Genomic DNA, 23,399 nt, shown 5'->3' on the forward strand with positions numbered 1-23,399 from the left:
CTGCAAATACAGCAAAGTTATTTTATGGTTCCCTTCAGTTTTTGGAAACCTGCTGGCTTTTGGCAACCTTTACTGAGTCCCCTCTGGGCATTTGAGTCACTGTTGCCTTTAATTTCCTTTCCAGTAGGGAAGAATTTTCTTACTGACTCCATCATATTATTTAACCATGGAGTGTGGTTTAACCTGTGCTTTCAGGTACTGTTTTATATTGGACCAGTTCCTCTTTCATCTTCAGCAAGTTGAGATAATTTAAATTATACTGAAATCAAGTTGTTGCAATCAGTCTGAGCACAAGAGTTTCTGTACAGCTGCTGACCCATAACTGCCTGCTCATTGCTCACAAATGCAGCTCCTTGCATTTGGATTGGCTGGGGGAGAACATTTACATTTTATGTCTGCATGGCTGCTTCTCCAAAGCCACAGCCAGCCACAGATCCCCCACTCCAGGAGGCCAAGGGCCACTCAGAGGTACTGCAGTAGCTGGATTTGTATAATCACTGTGTGCTTGCTTCTCAGTAGCCATGCAGGGATTTTCTGTACCCCCAGTTCTGTGCTGAAAAGTCACAAACCAGATGGCCACAGTGAAAATGGATGTTTAAATATTTAACTTGGTCTTCTAGCCCCCTCCCCCTACATCTCTGAGTCATTTCAGCAGAAAACAGTGATCTGTAGAAGAACATATTTCTAATAAATGGAGAAGGAAAGAAGAGCCTTTCTTGAGGATATATGAAGAAGAGTATACTGTATATGAAGAGTACAGCAGCATACTCTTAGCAGAAGAGGCAGTTCAAAGGTGGTAGATCTGGGTGAGAAGGTCGTGAGGACAATGCCTACCTGACACAGGAAGGGTTACAATAGTCAGAGAAATTCCCAGAGAAGACAGAGCAGGTTGTATGCCCTAACTAGAGGATCTAAGTTTTCTCTGTCGGCAGTGACCTCTGACCAGTTTTATTCTGTGAATTCCAGTTTTTCCTCCCTGCTATTCAACTACATGAGTGATCACAACCTCCTTAGAACCAGCATGAGCCTTGGCAGGTTGTAGACCTGTTATTTTTTACATGCACTGGGCAGCATAACCACTGGTGGATTGAATACATACATGTTTCTGTTCCCTACTTGGCTTAATACTTAAGGAATCCAATCCAACAACACTCAAAAATGTTTAAGTACAGCTGAAGAGAAATTATTTACGCTTCCAGATGAATATTCCAGAGAAATCAGAATCTCCATTGGGAGAGAAGTTCCTACTAAAACATGCACATACATGCTAGTCCTTTGGACTTGTTGTGGATCCCTCTGGATTTGGGAGACTTTAATAAACTGAGGATCATGGTAAGGCCATCAGACAGACAGATAAACAGGCTAGCACCTCTGTAGGTTTAATACTCTGTGATATTTTATAGGCAGATACATGTCTATCTTGAGGAATCCATTTTCCTCTGTTAAACATACTGGATTGTGGGCAGTAGTCTCGTTGGACAGTAAATCCCATTCCTTGCTAACTCCCACCTGACAAGCATCTAGTGCTGGCTAAGTTAGCAGTAAATCGTAAGCTCTGCCTCCAGGTCACTCTGTGTGGTCTGTGTTCTATTCTGTGCTGTATTCTGGACAGTTATCAGAAAATCAGAGCATGCATAAATATATATGTGAGTGTAAAACTTAATGTGCTTTCCTAAGCAATGAAGCCTGACCTTGTCCTGTCGTGGGGCAGTGAAATGACAAATCATCTCATCAGCCAGGTTATCCAGTTATGACCACATTGAAAAATGAAAGCTTCTGCTTTGGTTAATGACTAAATGTGGGTGCCTCCAGCCTACTGGCAGAATAGATTGATAGCCTGGTGTCCCCATACCCATATAATAGTCCCATCTTCTTCCTGTATATCCCAAAACACTGGGAAATACCTGTGGCTTACTTTAACAGCAGCATGTAACCACATTCAGCATTCACTGAATGCATTGATACACCAGTATTCCTGAACCAAAGATTCAGAAAGGATTCCCAAGTCCCCCTCCCATCAGTAGAAAGCTTCTGCTGCTACTGTGTGGAGAGATCACCTTTGTTGGGAGGTATTTTCAAACAAGCAGCTGAGAAAAGGAAGCAGAATAGGTGTGGAGCTTGTGTCTGTTTTTTATTTTAAAAATGTGCTTCCTGTTCTTACTTTATTTACTGGAAGCAGTGGGGCAATATTTGGTGAGTTTCACTCTGTGGTGCAGTCACTTACAGGGTTTTGTGGTGCAAGTTGGCCATGGGGGAACGCTCATGGGTAAGGCACTGCCGGGTTCTCTGAGGACATTTGTGTGGACATGGCACGGTGCCACTCCAGGGACCCAGGGGCACGAGTGGCACCACGCAGGGACATCACATGGGATCTGTGCTACCTCGCTGCCTTCCCCGAGCTGGCAAGCGCCTGGCTCCGTGATGCGGCATTGCTGCTTCTCCTCCCAGCCCTTCCCTGCGCTCCCGGGCTCCGCACCGCGCCGCAGTGCCTGGAGCGGCCGCGCCGAGCGGGGAATGCATGGCACAGGGCCTGAGCTTCCCCGGACATCCATGTGCGGCCATCCCAGAATCTCCATTGAGAGGTTCTCTTTAGACATAACCGATGGGTTTGCCTAAGCTGCCATTCGCCCCGTACTGGGTGTCTGCTCTCCCACATTCTGTGCCTTTCGGGGGTACCTCGGGTACCCCGAACCAGCAGCCCCTTTTGAATGCGGAGCATTCAGCCCCTCTCTGCTGCTTGGGTGCCCGGCTGTGTTCCCTGCGGGGATCCGTGTGTGAGCGCCCCCGGGGCGGGGTGCCAGGCTCTCCCTCCCGCTCGGTTTCCCCGGGAAGAGCCCGCTCCCTGTGTCTGTGGGGAATGCTGCAGCGCCGGGCGGGGCGGGCTGCGGCCGCCTCATTGGCTGGCCGTGACATCACCGGCGCGAGCCGCCATTGGCGCCGCGCGGCCCCTGCCCCGCCGCGAGCCCGCGGCCTGGCCCGGCTCCGCTCCGCCGTCTGCGGCTCGCGAGCTGACAAATAAAAATATGATTACAGAAAATGCCCCGTGGCAAACCTTATAATGGCTTCAGAGATAACAGATAATGCCAATTACTGCGCGGGGCAGTGGTGACATTGAGAGGAAATCCCCTGCGGTAATGAGCAGGGAGGTGATTATTTCATTTTATTTTTTATTTTGGTTGCGTTTCATTCTGTGTTTCTATTTTTATTTTTTTTATTTTTTTTCCCTGAGCGCGCACAAGAGGGGTTAAAGCAGGTTCTTTATGAATATTGATAAATGACAATTACGAGGGCCCTTTCTGCTCGCCTTGCCCGGGGCTGTGCTTGTTTGAGCGGAGCCGGGGAGGGCTGTGAGGGATGCGGAGTGTCCGTGGTGTGTGCTGCGTGGGCACGGCCATGTGTCACTCGCAGGGCTGGGACAGCAATTACAGCCTGCCTTGGCTCGGCCTCGTGTTCCTCCCTCCGGGCCGGGAGGGGAAGGCTCCCCACAAAACAGCGCTGCAAGATTTCACAGCGCTGCTGCCAAAATCTCTGGTATATTCCTGCCGGCAGGAGCTGCAGGGCGCTGTCAGTAAGGGAAGCAGGCTTTTAGGGAGAAATCTGGGGTGTCTCTGAGAAATGGAGAGAGCTGAAGGATGCCAGCTGCCGTGTTCTGCCATGTAGTGCCACCCTCTCAGAACTCCCGCTCTGCCCTGCTTCGTCCCTAAGGAGCATGCTGGGGTGTTCTGCAGGGAGGGTCTGTCAAATGCTGAAGACTGCAACACATGGGCACTTTGAAATCATGACTCAAGGCCTCCAGATGTGAAACTGGTCTAGAAATGGGGGAGTTTAGTAAGACTGCTTGCTGGCTTGTTGTTTTGTTTTGTTTTTCTGGTACCTGAGTGTTCAAGTTTTCTTCCAGGCCGTCAGAAGTAAGAAAGGTGCATTTTTACCCTGTTGAAAGCTCACCATTCATTACCTGAATCCAGAAGTTTCAGTTCTGTGCTCAAGACTCACTGTAAAACGGTGAGGCATTTTCAGATATCCCTTGTATAGAGAACCAGAGAAAAGCCATCAAATGCAGCAGCTGCAATGCCAAAGGCAAAGTTACCAGCTCAGCTAAAGTCAGGGAACATGTATTTTTGTAAGTTTTCTTCTTTATGTAAGACACTGGAAACTCAAAAACGGCATAGTCTTACTGTAAGCATAACCAGGTAACATTTTCTGGGAAGTGCAGCGGTGGTGATCAGACCTGACAGGCTGTTCTGGCTTTGTAATGCATGAATATATGCTTTGAGGAGAGGTTGGCAGGGAGAAACAATATATTTTAGTGGATCAATGGAAATAATTGTTTAAAAGCAAGCAGCATTTTATGCATACAAACCTTTCCCCGGGCCTCCTGGTATGTTTATAGATGTTGTCCTTTTTCCTAGCTATAATTATGTTTACTTGTTCTGCAGAATTCTGTGAAAACTTACTAAATTTAAGCATAGCTACCATGGCTATAAACCATGAAGAAAGAATCTTCTGTAGGTAGATGCAACTTACATGTTTGGATATTATTTGCAGAAAAAGCAAGAGAAAATAAGATCAAAGGCTTTTTCTTCTCATGAAATTGAAAATAATGCTTCTCATGCTATTAATTGTTACTGATAAGGTATTTGCATCACATCAGGCACTTTAAGAGGCATACTGCAGAACAATTATTCTGTGCCCTGGCCCTTCTGGGAGTTTGAGGTCAGTAAGAAAAGCATTTGCAAAGTAGCCAACAATTTGATTAGTACAAATGACCTCCAACTACTCCAATTAAGAGGTTTCTTGGGTTAGAAATCTGTGACCTACAAGGAGTTGTCATAGAAACTGACACGAACGTTTCAGCTCAAACACCACCTTAAAATAATGGCTTCGTTTGTCATCTCATGCCAGGTGACAGCTCCTTTGAGTCCAAGATCTAGAGTCTGTCCCTACACCAGAATTCTTCTGGCAGCCCTGGGTGACAGGCAGGGCGCGTTTCTCCTGCAGTTGCTGCAGTACAGGTACAGGGATATTCTGAGAGCAGGAGGATGGACTGGAAAAGCACCGGAGCGAGCTAAAGGAACTGTCTGAACAGCCTCTCTGGGTGTGACTAGCAAGCAAGCCTGGCCAGTGTGGAAGTGGGAAGCTGGAACACGTTCATGCCTATCTGTGCCTTTCATTTTCCATGCACCTTCTCCAAGGATGATGCTCATTTCCATGGAACAATTTTTTCAGAGCTCTCTCTGCATCCATCTTAGGCTGCAAGGAAATTGTAAAGCCTTTGTTGTAACTTGTGAAAGAGGGATGCTGCAGAGAGTCTGACAGCGTGTGCTTCCCCTACCACAGCTTGCTCCGTGGCTCTCTTTCACTCACATGCTCTCCCTTCAATAGCCCACAGGATGCTGGCTCCAGAGGCTGACTTCTTGTGCTGTTGTCTTGGCTGAGGAGCTCTGGGAGTCCATGGCCACTATGAGTCAGGGTTACACTGACTTGTTCTGCAATCCTGCATTTCTCTTTCTCATTCCTTTTCAGCTTATGCAAGGCTCAGTTGGAGGGTTTGATGTGTTTGTCAGAAAAGAAGCTGCTTTCTTCTCTTCTGGTTTTCCAGCCATGTGATAAAGCCCCTACAGCTTTAGAGCCTTTAGAACAAGGAAAGGGTAATGAGTCCTCTGTTCACCTGCAGAGAGAGGAGTTGATGCAGTCGTGTAAGACATGGAGAGCCAGAGAGATCAGCTGGAATAGAACCAGATTAAATGCATTTACTCTGCACTGTTCCATTAATGCCAAGTAATTACCAGATACATTGGGAATTTTGTTTTGTTTTGTTTTGTTTCATTTTGGCACAAGAGAATTCTTTTTCAAATGCGAGTGCATTTGACAGTCCGGTCTACTGGGCTCTTAGGTAAATTATAACAAGCCTTCCCTATTCCCATATGTTTCTCTCTCTTCCCCCTGGCACTTGAAAAGCTGGCAATACAAAGATGGGAAATGCAAATGCAGGAAGGAATCTCTTTCTCAGTGGCAGCGTTGCTGGTTCTGCTGCTCTGGTACAAGCTCCTGGCCTGACTGCTATCCCCAGGATGCTGCCTCAGCCAATTCAAAGTGGCCCAAAGATGGGTGTCAGAGAAATGCTCCAGCTAGAGGAAAATTTTCACTGGGACATGTAATTCTCTTGTGGGTGAATGTGCAAGTACTGCTGATCCCACTGGCACCCTGATCTCTGAAAGCACTGCTGCCAAAATACAAAATTTATGCTCAGGCTGCCATGAAATTTCTAGGCTAACCATCCATACTGAGCACTAGAGACTGTCTTGAAAAAGGGATGGAGAAGGGTCAGAGACGCAAAACTGCGCTATCAAAACTATTCTATTATTTTGGGAGCCAGGCAGCCATAAATGTAACAATTCTCCTCTCTGCTCAGTGAAGTGATAATTTCTATTGTGAAGAGCTGATAAATTTTCTTGGTTTTATTTTGATGAGTATCTGGAGGAAAAGAAAAGAAAACTATTAAGGTCTGTTGCTACTCCAGTTTTACTTTCACGCATGCTATCCTAGTCCCACAGATCCCCAGATCCCAACTTAAGGTTTTCAAAATGCTCACTGGGAGCTAGGTCAGTGCCTCTGCCTAAAGACCTCCATCAGGCTGATCATTCATGGAAAAACATTGTGCAGCATAGTGAGGTGAAGCTTACTCCATGTTTGGAATGTGGATGGTGGTACCCCCTTTTTCCTCTCTTTCTTGCAGTGACTCTCAAAAAAATCCATAATATACATGCCAACTTATAGGAACCTCATTTCCCCACTTGATTCTCCCTAAAACCCCAGGCCTAAACTCTGTTGTGGATCCCAGCTGATGGGAAGACAGGATGACACAGGGAGAAGGAGAGAAGGAGACAAGAAGGGAGAAGGAGACTCCAGGATTGAATATTGTCTCGATTTTCAAAGGTGTTGTCCCTTCCCTTTCACTGCCTCTCAGTGGTCGGGAAGTGGGGCTTGTTCAAGATTCACACACATTGTGCTCCAGCTGGGGCCTGTGGCAGATCTGCCAAGGCTGGAAGCTCTCAGCCATGGAAAGGGAACATTTTTGCATTTCCTTTAGCTGCACCATGTTCCTGAAATAAGATATTGTGTTCTGAGTGTACATCTAGGCTTGCGGACATCCTGTGCTCAGGTCATGCTCCATCTTGGTTGTTCCTGCTCTCTAAATGAGCCACACAATTTGAGGATAAGCAAAGGATTCAATTTTTAGGCACAAAAGTCACATGTCAGCAGTATGTCTGCTATACACTGTATATATTAATCATACCATATCATGCAGTGCACAAGCAGTGGAACAGGCACAGGCAGCAGCACCCTCAACTTCTATACCGTGTATGTGTTCAGCAGTCAGCCAGGAGCACTTGCCAAGACTGAAAGGCAACTATAGCTGCCGAAAAACTCTGCACAGCAGGACACACACTCAGCTTGAGCTGTGGGGAGGTTTCTTGTTTCATAGCATCAAACAAGCAGCACTCATTTTACAGGGGCTGTTACCTGCCCCTGAGCATTGTCCTCAGACAGGGGAACTGCAGCACACCTCCCCAGCTGGATAAGGTCTTACCATTAATGAAAGCAGTTGTAAGATGAGAACTGTCCCAAATGTCTGCTGGAGGAAGGATGAAATCACACACTACTGTCTCATTAGCATCCAGCTTTCCTCACTTGCCTTAGAACCATGGGCTCTTCACTCCATTTCACTGCTGGTGCTGGAGTTTGTTAAACTTTGGCAGGTGTTGATGATATTGCCTTTGTCTGCTGCCGTCCTTGATGGTGACATTCAGGGATTCTTTTCCTGGCCATTAACTGGTCATTCGCTGCCTTTGGAACCTTTCCTTGTCACTCATCTCCTGCATTTTTTGTCAACTAGTTATGACTATCTTGATGGTTATTATAGAGCTAATAAGTCTTCTGTCTCTCTTATCTCAAACCTTAAATTTCTATGAGAAGTACAGATTGGATAAAGCACCTTTTGCATTTTCAGATGAAAATGTGCACAAATCTGAATCACAATTATTATCCACAAGCTTGTTTCGTCATTGTTAACAAGGCTATTGTAACACGCAGGGTTCATCATATTTATGCAAGATTGGAGACTAAATTTTAAAAAGCAGGAGAGAGCAAATCATAGGTCTCAGTGGGATGAATGGCCAGTAACTGCTTTGAATGTGTGCTGTTTTGTTGGGAGTCTCCTTTGGAAATAATTGTTACAGTCCCCAGGTATCCTATTACCATGTGCTCTGGTTTTACATAGAATTTACCTGCATTATTTACAAGTTGTCTCTAACCAATCATTCCTCTTCTCTTCAGATCAGAGGATCTAATTTCCAATACATTGACATGCTGCTCATGTTGCTCTGAGAGGGAAGAGACTGTCCGCCTTTACGTTTTTGTAAGGGTAGAATTACACTTGCATGCATGAGGAGTGTTAGAGCAATGCTTTAAAAAGTGAAGAGGAAATGGCACAAAGATAAGCCTGCCTTCCTTGATTGGTGTCACTTGACTATTCTGACACCTGGTTCTTTTGCTGAGTTCAGTTTCTGGTCAGAGGAACTGCTTTTAGTTGTAAGTTTTTGCACGTGGGTGTTGTTTGCCTGACACTCAGTGTTGTTGGATGTCCATTTCCCAGAAGTTTGTGTTCTGCCTATCCATGGAAGCTGACAGTCCTGCCTGTTTGGGTGCTGCTATTTAGACCTTATATTATCAGAGTAATTTTGCCTAGTCATAAGCAAAGCCAATAAAAGAGCTTTTTCTTTGGTCTGTCTGAAATGCTTCTCTCATCTCTGTGACTTTCCAAGAACTGCAAATAAAAAGGAAAAAAACCTGGCACATTCATCACAAATTTTCTGCAAGATTTTTGTCTTTGTATGTAAAATCAAGTGAATGTTATAGTTGTACAGAATCTCCTGAGTACTTAGATGCAGACATGGGTGCACAGTGGTTTTGGCTGTGAGCAGTGGAAATTAATAAATTTATCAATATATGATTTGGAGCAGGAGTTGCCATCATGAAGGTTGTGGTTGCCTGGCTCTTGTCATGTTGACAGGTAATGAGAGAATCAAGCTCTGATGGAAAGGAAGGAATCCTCTCTCCTTCTACTGCTGACACTCTCCGTTAAAAGCACTGCTGAGTTGAAGGGATTTTTCCATCAGAACTAATTACCCAAAATTATTTCAAAGTCTTATGCCTGTGTAAACAACTCCTAATAGGAGATTTTTGCAGTAGCATTTACGTCAAGAAGGTTTTTACTCTTTATATCATTTGTTTGTTTCCTCTTGTTGACAGAATAAATTGATGGTGTTGCCTCCTACCTTAAGGAGCTGACATATGATAGAGTATACCAGCCCCAAATCCAGGCTGAAATTCTCCTCCTTCTATTTCCCTCAGTTTCTCCCTCATGTTGTGTTGGTTTCACTGGAAGTTGAACATGTTCCTTTCCTGTCAGGACACTGCAGGCCTTCCATTCATCAAGAGAGGGCATCTAGGGTGGTCTAGAATACTGCAAGGATTGGATCTTGGATGTGTGTGTTCCCCTGCCTGGGACAGGAAAACAAATTAAATTAATTAAAGGAAAACAGGTTGGATACTGTTCTGGATAAAAAGCAAATCATGGAGTAGGAAAGCTGTTATGGATAATTTAATTTACATTTTGACCCTTTCTTTACAGCCACAGGGACTTAAAACCAGAAAACCTACTGCTGGATGAAAAGAACAACATCCGGATAGCAGACTTCGGGATGGCATCGCTGCAGGTTGGGGACAGCTTGTTAGAAACCAGTTGTGGGTGAGTGTCTCAAAGCATATTACAAGACTGAGGGACACATTCCAGACATAGAACTTGTCTACAGAAAGGATTTCACTAAAGATCTGCAGTCCTACACACTGCACTGGTGTTTCCCAAGCAAGTAAATTTATATGGTGCATGTAGTGTAGAAGAAAGCTGAAAGCAGTGGGATTTAGTGCTGTACAGTGCAAAGCAGGTCACTGCAGGTGTCACATACAGATATAAAAATCAAGACTTTCAGGTTTGGCTTCATCTGCATATGCTGGTGTGTTTGCATTTACTGGCCATATAATTTTTGGAAACTGACAGCAGCAGTTGACTGTTTTAAGAAGAGGCTTTGAAAAAATATTAGGGGGTAGAAAAATGTTATTAAATGGAATTTGCATGTCCTCTGTAGGCTGTCTGCTTGCATGCAGCTGTTCACATTCATGCTCAACACTGCTTCTGTCAGCTCCCATGCAGGAGTGACAGGGAGGAAGCAGGGTCCTTTGCAATGACAGGCAGGGCATGAATGCAGGTACAAAGAAGCTTGCCTGGAGGAATATTGCAGGGGCAGTCTAAAGACATTTCCATGCAAATTCAGTTGCCTTCAGGCACCACTGGACTATGCTCCCGATTCCCAGTGCCAAGGTGACTGTGCAGAGGCTGTGGCACTGAGCTGTAGGAAGGGCAGCAGCTGCATTGAGCTGCTGCAGCCTGACACCACTACACCAGCTTTTAGCTGTGTTAATTTGTATTAACAGCAAGCACAGAAACCAGATAGTGCCAGCAAATTTCCACTTCCTCCCATGCAGGCTGACTTCTCTTGGCCATTGGTAGTGTGATTCTGATTACTTCAGCCCAGGCCCATCCTCAGCTGGTTACAGTTCATGTTTTTTTTGGTGTCTTCTCTGGACCAAGGCAGTTCAAGGTAGTCTTGGAGCCATCGTGATTCCCTCTAAAGCCCAGCCACTGCCTCTCAGTCCTAGCTTTTGCTTTCCAAGTCATGAATAATGGACAGCAAAAGTATTTGAAGTTCATGATGTGATAGAATGCTGGTTGGTGAGTAAACAGAGACCCACTGATTCTTTCCTGTCCCTGTCAAGATCTGAGTTCTTAGCAGAACAGATGAAAAGCAAGGAGCTGTGATGCCAAGGTCAACTACAAGGCCCTGCACTTGGGTAGGGAGACACTATCATCAGTGCAGACTGAGGGATTAAAGGAGCAGTGCTGCTGAGAGGGGCTTGGGGGTGCTGTGGATGAAAGGCTGGATGTGACCCAGCAATGTGCATTTGCAGCCCAGAGAACCAGACCTGTCCTGGGCTGCATCCAAAGCAGCATGGCCAGCAGGGAGAGGGAGGGGTGCTTCTGCTCTGCTGACACCTGCACTGCATCCAGATTTGGGGATCCATAGCATAAGAAGGATATGAACCTGTCCTAGTGGGCCCAGAGGAGGCCATGAAGGTGGTTGGAGGGCTGTAACATCTTCCCCGTGAGGACAGACTGATAGAGTTGGGGTTATTCAGTCTAGAGAGAAAAGGCTCCAGAAGACCTTATTGCAAATTTTCAGTACTGAAAGAGGGACTATAAAAAAGATGAGGACAGACTTTATGGCAGGACCTGTAGTGATGGGACAAGGGATAATTGTTTTAAGGTAAAAAAAGGGTCAATGTGGATTAGATACAAGGAAAAAGTTTTTTACGTTGGGGGTGGTAAAACACTGAACAGGTTTCCCAGAGAGATGATAGATTCCCTATCCCTGGAAACATTCATGGTCTGGTTGGATCTGGCTCTTAGAAACTTGATCTAGTTGAATATATCCCTGCTCATTGCAGGGGCATTGGATTAGTTAAGTTTTAAAGATCGCTTCCAATCCAAACCATTCTGTGATTCTGCTTACATCTGTTGCTTGCAGCTTCTTTCAGGCTTTCCCTCTAGATCAGGAAATGCAGTCCTCCCTGCAGTTGCCACAAAGCCTCCATACCCTCTAGAGAAAATTGTTCCTCTTCCTTCCATGAGAAAAAAAAAAAAAAAAACAGGAAGTACAAAAATCAACCCAGCCTCAATTGCCTTGTAGGATTTTTCATACTCCTTGGGAACCTCTCTGTAGGGTTCCTGTTCTGGTTAGCACCGAGCTCTGTTATCCATATCTGGAGTCTCAAAGGGAGGCTTCCTTCCCATAAGCTGTGCTGGAATTCAAACCTGCATGCCTCAAGCAGATCCAGCCCCCACATTGTGGCCTTAAAATGCACTAATAAGGAAATCAATGGAACGGAAGAGATGTGCCTGTAATAAACAGAACACAGCAGCAACGCTATGATCTCCTGCCTTGCAGATGCATTTTAAGTGTGTTGCCAATCACTAGACCTCCATGTGAGCTATTACACCACTTCATTAATTCTCCTGGCATGCAGCCCAGCATGGCTGATACTGGTGTCGTGTGATCTCTTTGGTTTGGTGGGTGAAGGAAGGAAGGAATATGTAACTATGCCACACTGTTCACTGAGAAAGGTAATCCAGTTATGACTCCCTTTCCCTTGGAGCACATGCAGTAACCAGCCTCAGAGCTTTTCAAGGCAACAGTTTTACCTGCCCATGCAGTTGGTACTTTCAGCCAGCATGAAAAGGAACAAAACAGAGTGAATCATGGCTGAGATATTGAGCTTTAATGAGATGCTCCTTCATGCACCCATAAGTTAATTTTGAGAATGGCTTTTCCATACTGTGAACACTGATAATGAGATGAAACTGTAACATTTCCATTGACAGTCATGCAGGGAGTCTCCAGGTATTTCTGTCAGTCAGAGTGGGAGGCTCAGATGGGGTTGAGCTGTGTGATACAGCCAACTTTGTCAGTTCAGGGAAGCAGGGAGACTGCAGTCAAAAATTCTTTGCTATCACAAGTGAACTGCTAAGTTTAGTCCAAAGTTTGGGTAGTCTTCAGGTCACTGCAGAGTCTTGACTGGCATCATGAAGAGTAGCCTCATGTAGCCTGAGGTGTGATGTAATTGCATATCTCAGAGTCACTGTTTTCTGGGAGGTACTCCTTAGGCCTGCTTGGTTTTCTGTAGCACTGATAGCACTGACAGACTACCTGGAGGACACAATAACAGCTCTATCCAGATGTGTTTGTGTAGGAGGAGGCAAGGATGGACTTGCTGTTTCTCTGACATAATTTGTTGTTGACAGACTGCACATTCGGCCTTGATTGTAATGAGTCCCCATTATAGAAGTGTATTGTGTAAATCCTGCATATGCACAGTGCAGAGGAATATGCTGTCGTTCTCTTTAGTGTTTTTAGACCGTTAAGGAGAAGAGGAGCTGTGTGTAAGCTCTGCAGGACTAATTCTGCTTATGGCAGAAATTGCTCTGCAAGTCTTACAGAGAGATGGTCCTTGAGATGCCAGAGTAACACAGTGAGTCTCTGCATTCCTTCAGAAGCAGGGAGGGTCTGTCAGCTAACAGCAGACAAGGAAGGAAGAGAAAGATGTGTTAGGCTGCTGCTTCTATTATTTTAGATTTCTTCAGCTCCTCTTCCTCTTTACCCATCCATGCAGAGACATTCCCCACCTCTTTCTCAGTGATTCTTCCTGGCATGCTGCTTTGCAGTGTTTCAGAGCAGGAGAGGTTGACCAATCCATCCTGGGCTGTCACTAGGCAAGAAGAGTGAGTGCCTTTTGGTTAAACCGCACGTTATCTGAGACCCAGGTGATCTGAGCTTGATTTCTGTTTCTGCTGAAGGCATTCATGGTGGTCTAGGACAAGATGCATTGCCCTTCTCTGCTGCAGTTCTCCATCTTAGCAAGTCATTGATGCATCAGCAGACCTGTGGCAAGCAGATAATTCAGAGGGCAGATACATCTCCCTGTCCAAGCACCCTTTCTGATTTTAATTACATGACATGATGCTGCACATATTCTTTCCTCCTTATAATAAACATATATCTAAAACTTATGCAGTCATTGTTAGGGTTGCAAATTTAAGCTCTTCAATTTGGAAATGCCAGTATTAGTGCTTTTTACATCATCTCATCAGGAGCTTCCATTTCCAGAACTGGATTCCTGTCTCCTTCCTGATTTGTACCACAGTCTAGCTGACTTGTCCCATTCATTTCTGCTCCATATTTGGCCCAAATCCCAGCTTGTTTTCTCTTTTTTACTAGGTTCCAGCTCTAGTTTCTGCTACCTGGTTGTGTGAGTCAGTTGCTGCCAGTCCTAGATCTACTTCATTAGTTTTGCACTCAGTTTGTTTCTAAGTTTGGCACCATGTGGTAACCCCACCCACAGCAGCTCAGTTGCAGATAAAAAAAAATACTCTGTGAAGTGTTGCCACCGCAGGTAGGATTTTGATCCTAATGCTCTCGAGAGTTTCTGCTAGTAAATGCAAATTGCAGTTTTCTAGTGAAATGGAATATTTCTATGATATAATTTCTAGAGAATGCAAATAAATATTCAGGTTTTCCCTTTGCAGGGGAGGATACCAGAAATTTTTCTCTTTTTTTTTAAATATGGGAAAGCATTTACTTAAAATTAGACATAGATAGTGGAAGTGCTTCAGCCCAATCACAGCATGCATGCATATAAATACATGAAACCAGTCTGTGACAGACAAAAAGCAAGTAAATTGTTGTTAAATTGAAAGTAAGTTACAAGGAATTTAAAATGAAGATTATAAAGGGAAATACCAGACAACCTTATTAATGACCATTGGTACCAGCATCACCTACAATACATCACAAGGTATGCTAAAAGAACTTGGATTTTGCAAATCAATCCCTGAGAATTTAAGATGTGCTTTTCTTCAGCTTGGCGGTGTAGCATTTACTCAGCCTGTGCACATTAGGATATGCCCATTAAGTACAAGCTTGTACAGATTTTTTTTCAACAAATCTTTGCCTCATTTGATGATTGGATGGTGTGTTTTTGTGAGTAAACAGCTATTTAATGTTTGGGTTTTCCTCATCATTTATTTTATGGATCCATTTATAACTTCTGCTCACTGCATTCAAGCCTTGCTATGAATGCTAGGTAGGATTTCATCACCGTGTCTTAGGTTTCCAAGTATTAATTATACTGTTTTCATATTATGTTTGCCACATTGGTCTGGTTATCTCCATTTTTATGAGGACACAGGATTTTGCAAAATGAAACTCAAAATTGTCAACCAGTTTTGAGTGTACACTTCGATGCTCTTGGGACCCAATACCTCAGGATACTTGGTGCTTGATAACAGTCCTTTACTGGGAGAGCACAGTGCCTACCAACTGCCCCTGCTGCTCCACATGCTTATAAATGCTGGAAATTAAACTTGGATGTGGAGCACTGTGATTCTGAAAACTGGCAAACATGCAACGCATAATTACCTGTCAACATCTCTGTTTAAAGCACCTGTTCATTTTCTTTCACTAAAGGATTCTCTAGCAGGGACAGAGAGTTTGATTCTCCCATGTGTTAATCAGCTGCATTCTTGCAAGCTTGTCCTTATTGACACTAAAGTTCCCTAGTACTTCCCAACTTCAGTCACAAGTAGAAAAGAGGCATTAGCTACACATCCAACTGACTTACCTACAGAGCACAGTGTAACATTTTCAACCTTTTTTTTTTTTTTGCCAGTTTTTAACTTTGAGTACCTAATTTGGTAATCCTTATGCCCTTTTAATACAAGGGTCTGGTTAATTTTTAAAATTAAAACCTCTTAAAGGTTCCATGATTTAAAAATATGAACTGATAATTAATGAATTGATTTGCAGATTCCCCAAAAATGTAATTGCACCCGAGGAATAAACAGCTGTAAGATGGCTGAGGGCTAGATGCTGAGTTTTCTCATCCAAAGGTAAATGACTGAGTTGAAGCTTTAATGGCAATCCAGCACTCAGCCTTAACTACACCTACTACCTTAATTACAGCCTTCACTTTAGCCCTGAGTACCCACTGCTGCTGGAGCCTTTCGTTAGTGTCCTCCTGCCTCTCTTTGCTCTGTGATCCGCGGCTGTCGCTTTCTCTCTCGGAATGCCCATGTCCTTCTCCTGAATTCCCTTTATCTATTTTGCTACTCCTCTGATCTTCCCCTTCATCTCAGCCCTTTGCTGCCCAGCATGGGGGGAAAGCAGAGGCAGCCTTTTGCTCTAGTGAGTAACTCCTGCCTCTGAAAGCCAGCTTGGAGACAGTGATTAAGAGAGGGGAAGGAAGGACTCTAGAATTGAGCAACAGCAAAAACAGCCAGATGTGTGAGGATTTCTCTGCAGCTATACAACATCCTATATCAAGGTAACTTCATGCCTTGAAGAATAAATATAATAATAAAATAAAATAATAATAAAAACAGAGGAAAGGAGATTTCTTGTTCCTCCCTGTCTGCAGAAACTCTGCATCTGTCTGTGAGGCCTAAAGGATGGCACTCAAAGCAGCTTTTCTTCCCCACATAGTACCATCTTAAGGCATGGGACCAAAGGACTGAGGCATGGACACTCATCTTTACTGGGACTTGGGGACCCATCAGGCAGTGTAACACATGATTTGTCTCAATGTGGAGTCAGATCACACAGCTTCTCCTGTCCTTCTTGATCAACCAACCACTTCTCTGGCAAAGCAGTTACTGTGTGTTCCCAGATAAACCATATGTGCCCAATGGATTTTTGTGTGTGCGCACACTGTGTGTGTGCAGTGCAGGTCTCTCTAACTGTGTGAAAAAAACTAACAGGCACATCACATCTGCACTGAAGATATGGCCCTGGTTGTCTCAGATCTACTGCAGCTACACAAGATCTTGATGTGCACAGGTCAAGAACTACTTTTCTAGTTTCTCAGATGAAATTCAAAAGAGATACATCAAGGATATATACATTTCTTTCTGCATGCCTGACTTAACTGTCCTGAGCTGTCCTGGATTTCACCATTCTTCCCTTGTCTTATTTCCTCTGGTTTAAATCCCATGTAAATGCTCTAAGGTCCCCTAAGATCCTTAAGATTATTGTGTCCTAGAGTCACAGCTGTGAATGACCATTCAGAGAGCCCTTCCTGCCCTAGGGAGACTAGCCTTGGAAAATGCCTATCACCCTGGAAATCAACACTGCCAACATCAGTGCTTTTTTGCAGTGGTACCCGCAGGCAGCAACTCTTTCTTGATCTTGCTGAGCGATATATTTATTTGTTATCAAGGGCAGACTGGGGCTTTTGCTGCACAGAGATGTAGCAGAATGATGAGGAGGTGGCCTAGGGGAAGAGACAGGGAATGTTGCTCTTGACACATCTATATTGAATAATTAGTGATAAGAGCCAAAGAAATATTCATGACTCTGTAGAAAGATAAATAGATTTTTGATTAAATTTGAGTTTTGTCTTAACAGCAGTTGAAGTTGCTGTGTGATTGGTAGCATGGAAATGAGGTTTTTATGGATTCTGGCTGACTGGAGGATCCCTTTTAAAGCTGTTAGCCAAGTTAATGCTGCAGATATCTAGCTAGTGTGTGCTGGCAAGAATTCAGAATGGCAATGCCAGAAACCTGTGCTCTCTGGGCAGTTGCAATGCAGCTGTTGAATGATTTAATCAATCCAGCTTGTTCAAAGGATTTATTATAACATTTTCTCCACCCAGATTCTTAGACTTTTGCAGAATTTCAGTGGTGCCTTTTAAGATCTATGGCACATTCCACTGCAGCTGAGCAGACGTCAGGAAGGAAAACATTCCAAGGGCATTTGCTAGTGGGACACATAAATACCTCTGTACCTGTCTTGAGTTCTTCACAACACTTACATTCTTCTTTTCAAGGATGTTAGCACTTTCAAGGTGGTTGCACTGCTCAGCACCCACAATTAAGAGTTCTGAAATCCTTGTTGGAGTCATAATATACAAATAAAAATTCAGGAACACTCTGCAAATTGAGATACTGACTCTTCCAATGCACTTCAGTGCCATTGCTATCCAAAAATGATTGTGCTGAAGGATATTGCTGAACTGTACAGGATGCCATGCAGGATTTGAGAAGTCTGGCTAAAGTTTCTACGTCAGCCACAGGCACTGCAGAAACCATGTAATAGCCATTTACTCTGTGTGTTCATGACTCACACAGAGAGGCAGCTGTACCTTGCAGAACCTAAAATACATGTGAGAGTAAGAAATTCAAACATGATAAGTGATGGGAGCTTGACAGTTACCTAGGATGTGTCTGCACTCCTTTTACCTCCCATATATTTTTCAAGCCTAATGTGATGTACAGAACATGTTAGAACTGGCCTTTCTGTTCTGAGGTGACTAAGTTGGGCAAATATCCTTGATCTATGCAAGTCCTGTACTCTTTTTGCTGCCATGCAGATTTTTTCCAAATTCCAGTTGCATTACTGTGTTCCCTACAGTTCCCACACTGCCCTCCTTCAGTGTTCTGTGTAAGCAGCTCAGCACTAGTGAGAGTTGTACTTGTCAGGCCTGGGCTGCAGTCCCAGTTGTGGTGCTGCTCCTTACTTGTGCTTTGTGTGTGCCTTAGGGATAGTCTGTACCCTCTACTCCACTGTTAGATATGAGAAAAAGACAACATCACTAGTCAAGCATTCTCCCAAGAATAATTTGTCTTCTAAAAGCTTGCAAAATCATGTGTTAGTCCAGTGTTGTGACTTTTTGTGTTTTAGACTTTGGGGGTTTGGAAAGAATAGGTGTAGTGCAGGTCTTGGTTTGCCATAAAGAGGCAAATTCACAGGAAACAATATATTTTGGAAGTTTGGGAATTTGTACATTAAGCTATTCAGTTTCTCACTCTGGCCTCACTTTCTCTCTTGTAGTGTGAAAACTGCAGTGGCATTGCTCTTGCTTTAGTCACAAGAGTAGACTCATGGTGAGCTTCTGGTCACCTTTTTCAAACAGGCAACTGCAGCTTTTAAAAATGTAAAGTAACCTTGTCCCTGTTTCCATGGCTGTCAGTACAGAGCTACACAGAGAGCCTGGGTAGTCTGCCCTACCCACTAGACACAAGACTGTTCTTTCCGGTCTTCCAATGAGCAGCTCCATCCAGCTCTCTGAGGGAGGCTCTGGCTTTCATTAGCTGTTTTGACTCTTGAACCAAGGTTTTTAAAATGTGGTCTAAACTAAGGCACTACTGAGCAGCCAGACTGGTTAGAATACCTGTGAATAACCCATCTCTTAAATGGGCCCAGGATTGGTGTTGTATTAAATATTGGATAAAGTGGCTGAATTCCACTTATTCTGAAATTTCTGAGGGATCAACTGCATTTCTCTCTCCTCTTGGAAGCTTTGCTGTCAAGGTAGCTGCACTCCCAAGTGTACCCTGAGTTTATTGTCATGCTCTGCCAAAAGCTGTGATACCAAATCAGGGCATTCCGTGCCCATGGGATGATATTTTGCCACGAGATAATGTAGTGTGTATGGAAATTCAATTAATGGGCTGTCTCACTGGGCATTAATATAGCATCCTAGCACAAAGCTAACCTCGCTGTGCTTCTAGTTTGCTCATTACTTTGTGAGACAGGTATTGCCCAGCCATGATTGCATTTGTCACAAGAAACACATGCACAAATGAAGACAGGCTCAGGGACTGCTGGGAGGTGTCAGTATAAACAATAGCATGATTTGCACACGGATTTCAGACAGTTTGCATCCCTTTTACTTGTCAAGTTACTTTAATGAAGGCTATAAAATAAATAGCCATGGCTATGATCTTTAGGAATTAAAATTATTACCTGGCGAGTTGAAGTAATTAACTCTTCTCAGCCAGGAATCAAGCAAGAGATATATGGGTACAAGGATGTGAAAAGAATATATTAACTCACCAGGTAATAGTGCTACTGTCCATCCTTTTTTGTTTTTTTAAAGAAAAAGAAAAGGCATGCTGCAATCATGTATTGGCAGCTTTTGTGACCATTGGTGTAAATGACAGTCATCTTAGCAGAAGAGACACCAGACGTGGTTTAGGGATGCATCTGTCTTTTTTCCTGTAAAAGGCTTTGCAGTGTGGGCCCTCCTTTTAGTTAGATACAAGGCCAAGTTAAATGGTGGGATTAGAGAGCTGGAATTTTATACTCACAGAATGTGCCTCATCTTCCCTTCGTTCCTTGTTTTTAAGAAATTCGTAGCAGGGCCACAGAGTTGTAAATTATGCTAGTTCTTGACCATTTTCTGAGCTTGTTAGAAATATGCTGTTGTTGAGGTAAGGAAAAATGTGCTGGTTTGCGCACTTGTATTCTGTATAAGCAAATCTATCATCATTCTGCTAAACAAAATGGGAATGCACATAACCATAAATACCAGGCTGTTACATGCTCATTTGACTGTATTTTGTCTTTCAGATCACCACATTATGCTTGTCCTGAAGTCATCCGGGTAAGTTGGTTAATATTAGTGTACATAAATACCTTTTTTGAAGTGTCCCTCATTACAAGTACCCAGATAGATCCTCTGTACTCGGGGTCTGCCCAAGGCAGAGGGAAAGAAAAGGCCACAAGAAACCTAAATAGAGTTTTGTTTGTTTGGGTCAGGCCTGAATCAAGCCACATTGGGAAATAATGGTATGTTATTCTCACAGTGCCTTTGCCCCATGTGATCAGACAGAAGTACAGGAGCCTGGCTTAATTTGATCTTTTGACCCAAGGGACGTAGTCCCCTCAGCTTTCCTGTCTCTGATGTAGCTGTCATCTCAGTAGAAAAGCTGGGGTTGACTGTCAGTGATGTTGATTTCCACTAAACAATATTTTTCCCCCTGCTTTCCCTTTGTCCTCTGAAAATAAGTATCCAAGATTTCAGTGCCCAGGATTGCCCTCTTCCAAAGCATGTCTGTACTGTAAAGTCAAACAGGAAGCACACAGGAGAGGCTGTCCAGACAATACTATGAGTTTTCAAATAACATGGCTGGTGACACGCTCCCTGAAGAACCAAGGCAGAGAAACACACACCTGCTAGATGTCCTTAAGGCACCTGTTACTCTGTTTAAATGCCTGATCTGATAATTTGTGAGTTGTCAACCATTCCTGCCCTGCTCCCACTTCTGAGCCTTTCCTCACAGATCCCAGATAAGACTGCAAGCTGATGTTCACAAAAATTCATTTAGCCGGCTGTGTAGTGGCTTCCTCCTAGTTGGGAAGGCCAACTTGGGAAGCAGGTAACTGGACTAAATGTAGGGTTTCCCGTTCTCCCCTCTCTCATTCCTCAAGGATAATTAATTCATTTACTAGTGATCGGTCTTTTGAACCTCTGTGTCTTTACTGCACAGGGAGAAAAATATGATGGAAGGAAAGCAGACGTCTGGAGCTGCGGAGTCATTTTGTTTGCGTTGCTAGTGGTGAGTCATCTTCTTTGCACTAGCCTTTAAAAAGAAAAGAAGAATCTGAAAGTGCTGCTGTATTTAATGGCAATTCTATTGACATCATGTACGGATGGGTTTTTTTAGTCCTCTATTTTTGTATCTCTCAGTGGCATCCTTTCCTCTTATTTCTACATCAGCCCCAAAGGAAAAGCATGAGGAATATTTCACTGCTTCTTTGAAACACTGTTGCCCTGCACAGAAGAGCATAGGCAGCCAACAAAAACTTGTCTTTGTGAATGCTCTTTGTTGTTTTGTGATGTTGCACCACGTTTTTTGATGGGTAAGGATATGTAGGGTTACAACTCCAGGATACAGAGTGTGTCAAACAAGTCGTCCTTCACGGGATCAAGATGTGGCTGGGTTTGGGATGTGTTCACTTTTTTCTGCTGTATGTATATGTGTGCTTCAGCAGGTATATGCATACATTAACTGCAGTATTTTTTCAGGGAAGGACTTGAGAGCCTCATCTTTGTTTCATGAAAGCAGTGAGCTACATTTTAATTTGGTACACATGGGAATATAAAACTGAGCCAGTAGTACAAAGTTTAAATTAGTTTCCATCTGGCTCGGTAATACTTTAAGTGTTCAAAATGTGCCATCGTCTAACTTATCCTTCTTTTGATCAGAGTTTCAATTCTCTGTGGAATTTATTCTGAAATGAAGTTCTATTATAACACTCCTAAACATCCAACAAAAGGGTGTCCAGCTGAAGGCAGATAGGCTTGGCAGTTATTAGCAATTTCCATAGTATAATGTAGGAAAATATAGTTTATGTTAATGCAAGCATATATCACGTGCAGGTAAAATAGTCAATATGAATATAGGTTTTATGTGCATGTTAAGTGCTTTATATCTGTAATAGTTTATCTGATCATCTATAATTATAAAAGTAACAAGCCTGAAGTAAAATTGTGATATTTTTGTACATTTATCAGTAAACCTAATTGCTTCACTTAAATGTTTTATTTTGGAAAAAGCACTTGTACAGTGTAAAATGAGATAAATTCTGGATATTATTTTTGTTTAAATACTTTTAAATTTTAGAGGTTTTTTTGTATCAAAGGACATGCTGATTCTTTTTTAATGGTTCAAATCAGAATATCTTAAAGTAATCTCAGTATGATGCTTTAATTTCCCTTAACCAATCTTATTCCTTTTTACTTTTTAGTCATTACAATTCACTGACATTTTTGAAATTTTAATTTTTTTATCTTGATGTTACATTGGAAGAACTTTAACTGTCACACTAGATAGCACCTGGTCATCTCTTACTGAGAAGTTGCTTTCATAGCTAATAAAATAAAAGTATATAATGAGCTCTTAATATAACTTCTTGAAGTCGTAAGAACAGAAGAGAGAATGTGTCAAGATGGTTAGGATTTGTCGAGCAGGCTTTTCATTTTCAGGGGGATTCTCTGTCAAGCTTGGGTGTCTGTTGCTGCATCTTCATCTGTTCCTACATACACACATGAGCCGGAAGAATTATTGAAATAAGTCCATTATTGATGGAAAGTGTAGAGCTCGCCAGTTAATTATGTCAGGACAAACCCTGCGAAAACTATCAAGATATGATAGCAGATGGTAGTAATAAAAGAGATGTAGTTGTTACCTTCAGGAAATGCCACACAGTGTCCTTTCTGACTTCATCAGGGCTTAAATTGCATTAGCCAAAGTACTGAACTATCAGAATTGATTTTCCTTTAAGTCTGGAATGGATAGGAAAAATGCAGGTAACTCCGGAGGTTGGTTACAGAAGGCAGGGAGAAGCTCTGCCTTCAAGGCCACTGGAATGAACAAACACCAGTAAGCAGTGCCCAGTCGTGGCTGCCATCAGGTGGCTTCCTGCGGCCACTGTAAATGGAGCTGTTGTTCTCCCTAAACCATAGACACAGGATTGCTTATACAGATGGACTACTCACTGTAGTAAGAGCAGTGCCAGAGCTGACAGCTTAAAACTTCATTATCACAGCAGCTGACAGCTTGCAGCTTCCCACAAGCCATCCTGGAAATCAAGGAAGCTCAGCACCTACTAGAATTAGGCAGTGAAAGAAGGAAGTGAGAATATCTAGGAAGGTGCAGACTTGCTATGAAAGGATATCAGCTGCAGTCAGTAGAGTTATCCTAAAGATTTCGACTTCTCTTTTTCCTTTTTGTCCTTGCAGCAAGGATAGGTCTTTTACTGCTTTTTGTGGCAAACTGATGATCTATTCAAAATGTAGTTTCAGCTAAAAAAACTTCAAGCCATTCATGTAAGTGAGCTACAGTAGGGAAGCAATAGGAACTGATGACCTGACCACAGCATGGG

The 23,399-nt window shown here is 43.3% G+C and overlaps 1 protein-coding gene across 11 annotated transcripts in view; it reads left to right on the forward strand.

Annotated features, from left to right (window-relative positions):
* Positions 1-23,399, forward strand: part of BRSK2 (BR serine/threonine kinase 2) — a 305,642-nt gene that overhangs the window by 212,965 nt on the left and 69,278 nt on the right. For all 11 annotated transcript variants that reach the window (XM_064714734.1, XM_064714736.1, XM_064714737.1 and 8 more), the window contains exons 5-7: positions 9,695-9,811; positions 20,082-20,115; positions 21,002-21,070. In XM_064714734.1, the coding sequence (XP_064570804.1) occupies positions 9,695-9,811; positions 20,082-20,115; positions 21,002-21,070 (220 nt within the window). The remainder of the gene's footprint in view (positions 1-9,694; positions 9,812-20,081; positions 20,116-21,001; positions 21,071-23,399) is intronic.

Source organism: Zonotrichia leucophrys, chromosome 5, assembly GCF_028769735.1.
Source record: "Zonotrichia leucophrys gambelii isolate GWCS_2022_RI chromosome 5, RI_Zleu_2.0, whole genome shotgun sequence".
NCBI classification, from domain to species: domain Eukaryota; kingdom Metazoa; phylum Chordata; class Aves; order Passeriformes; family Passerellidae; genus Zonotrichia; species Zonotrichia leucophrys.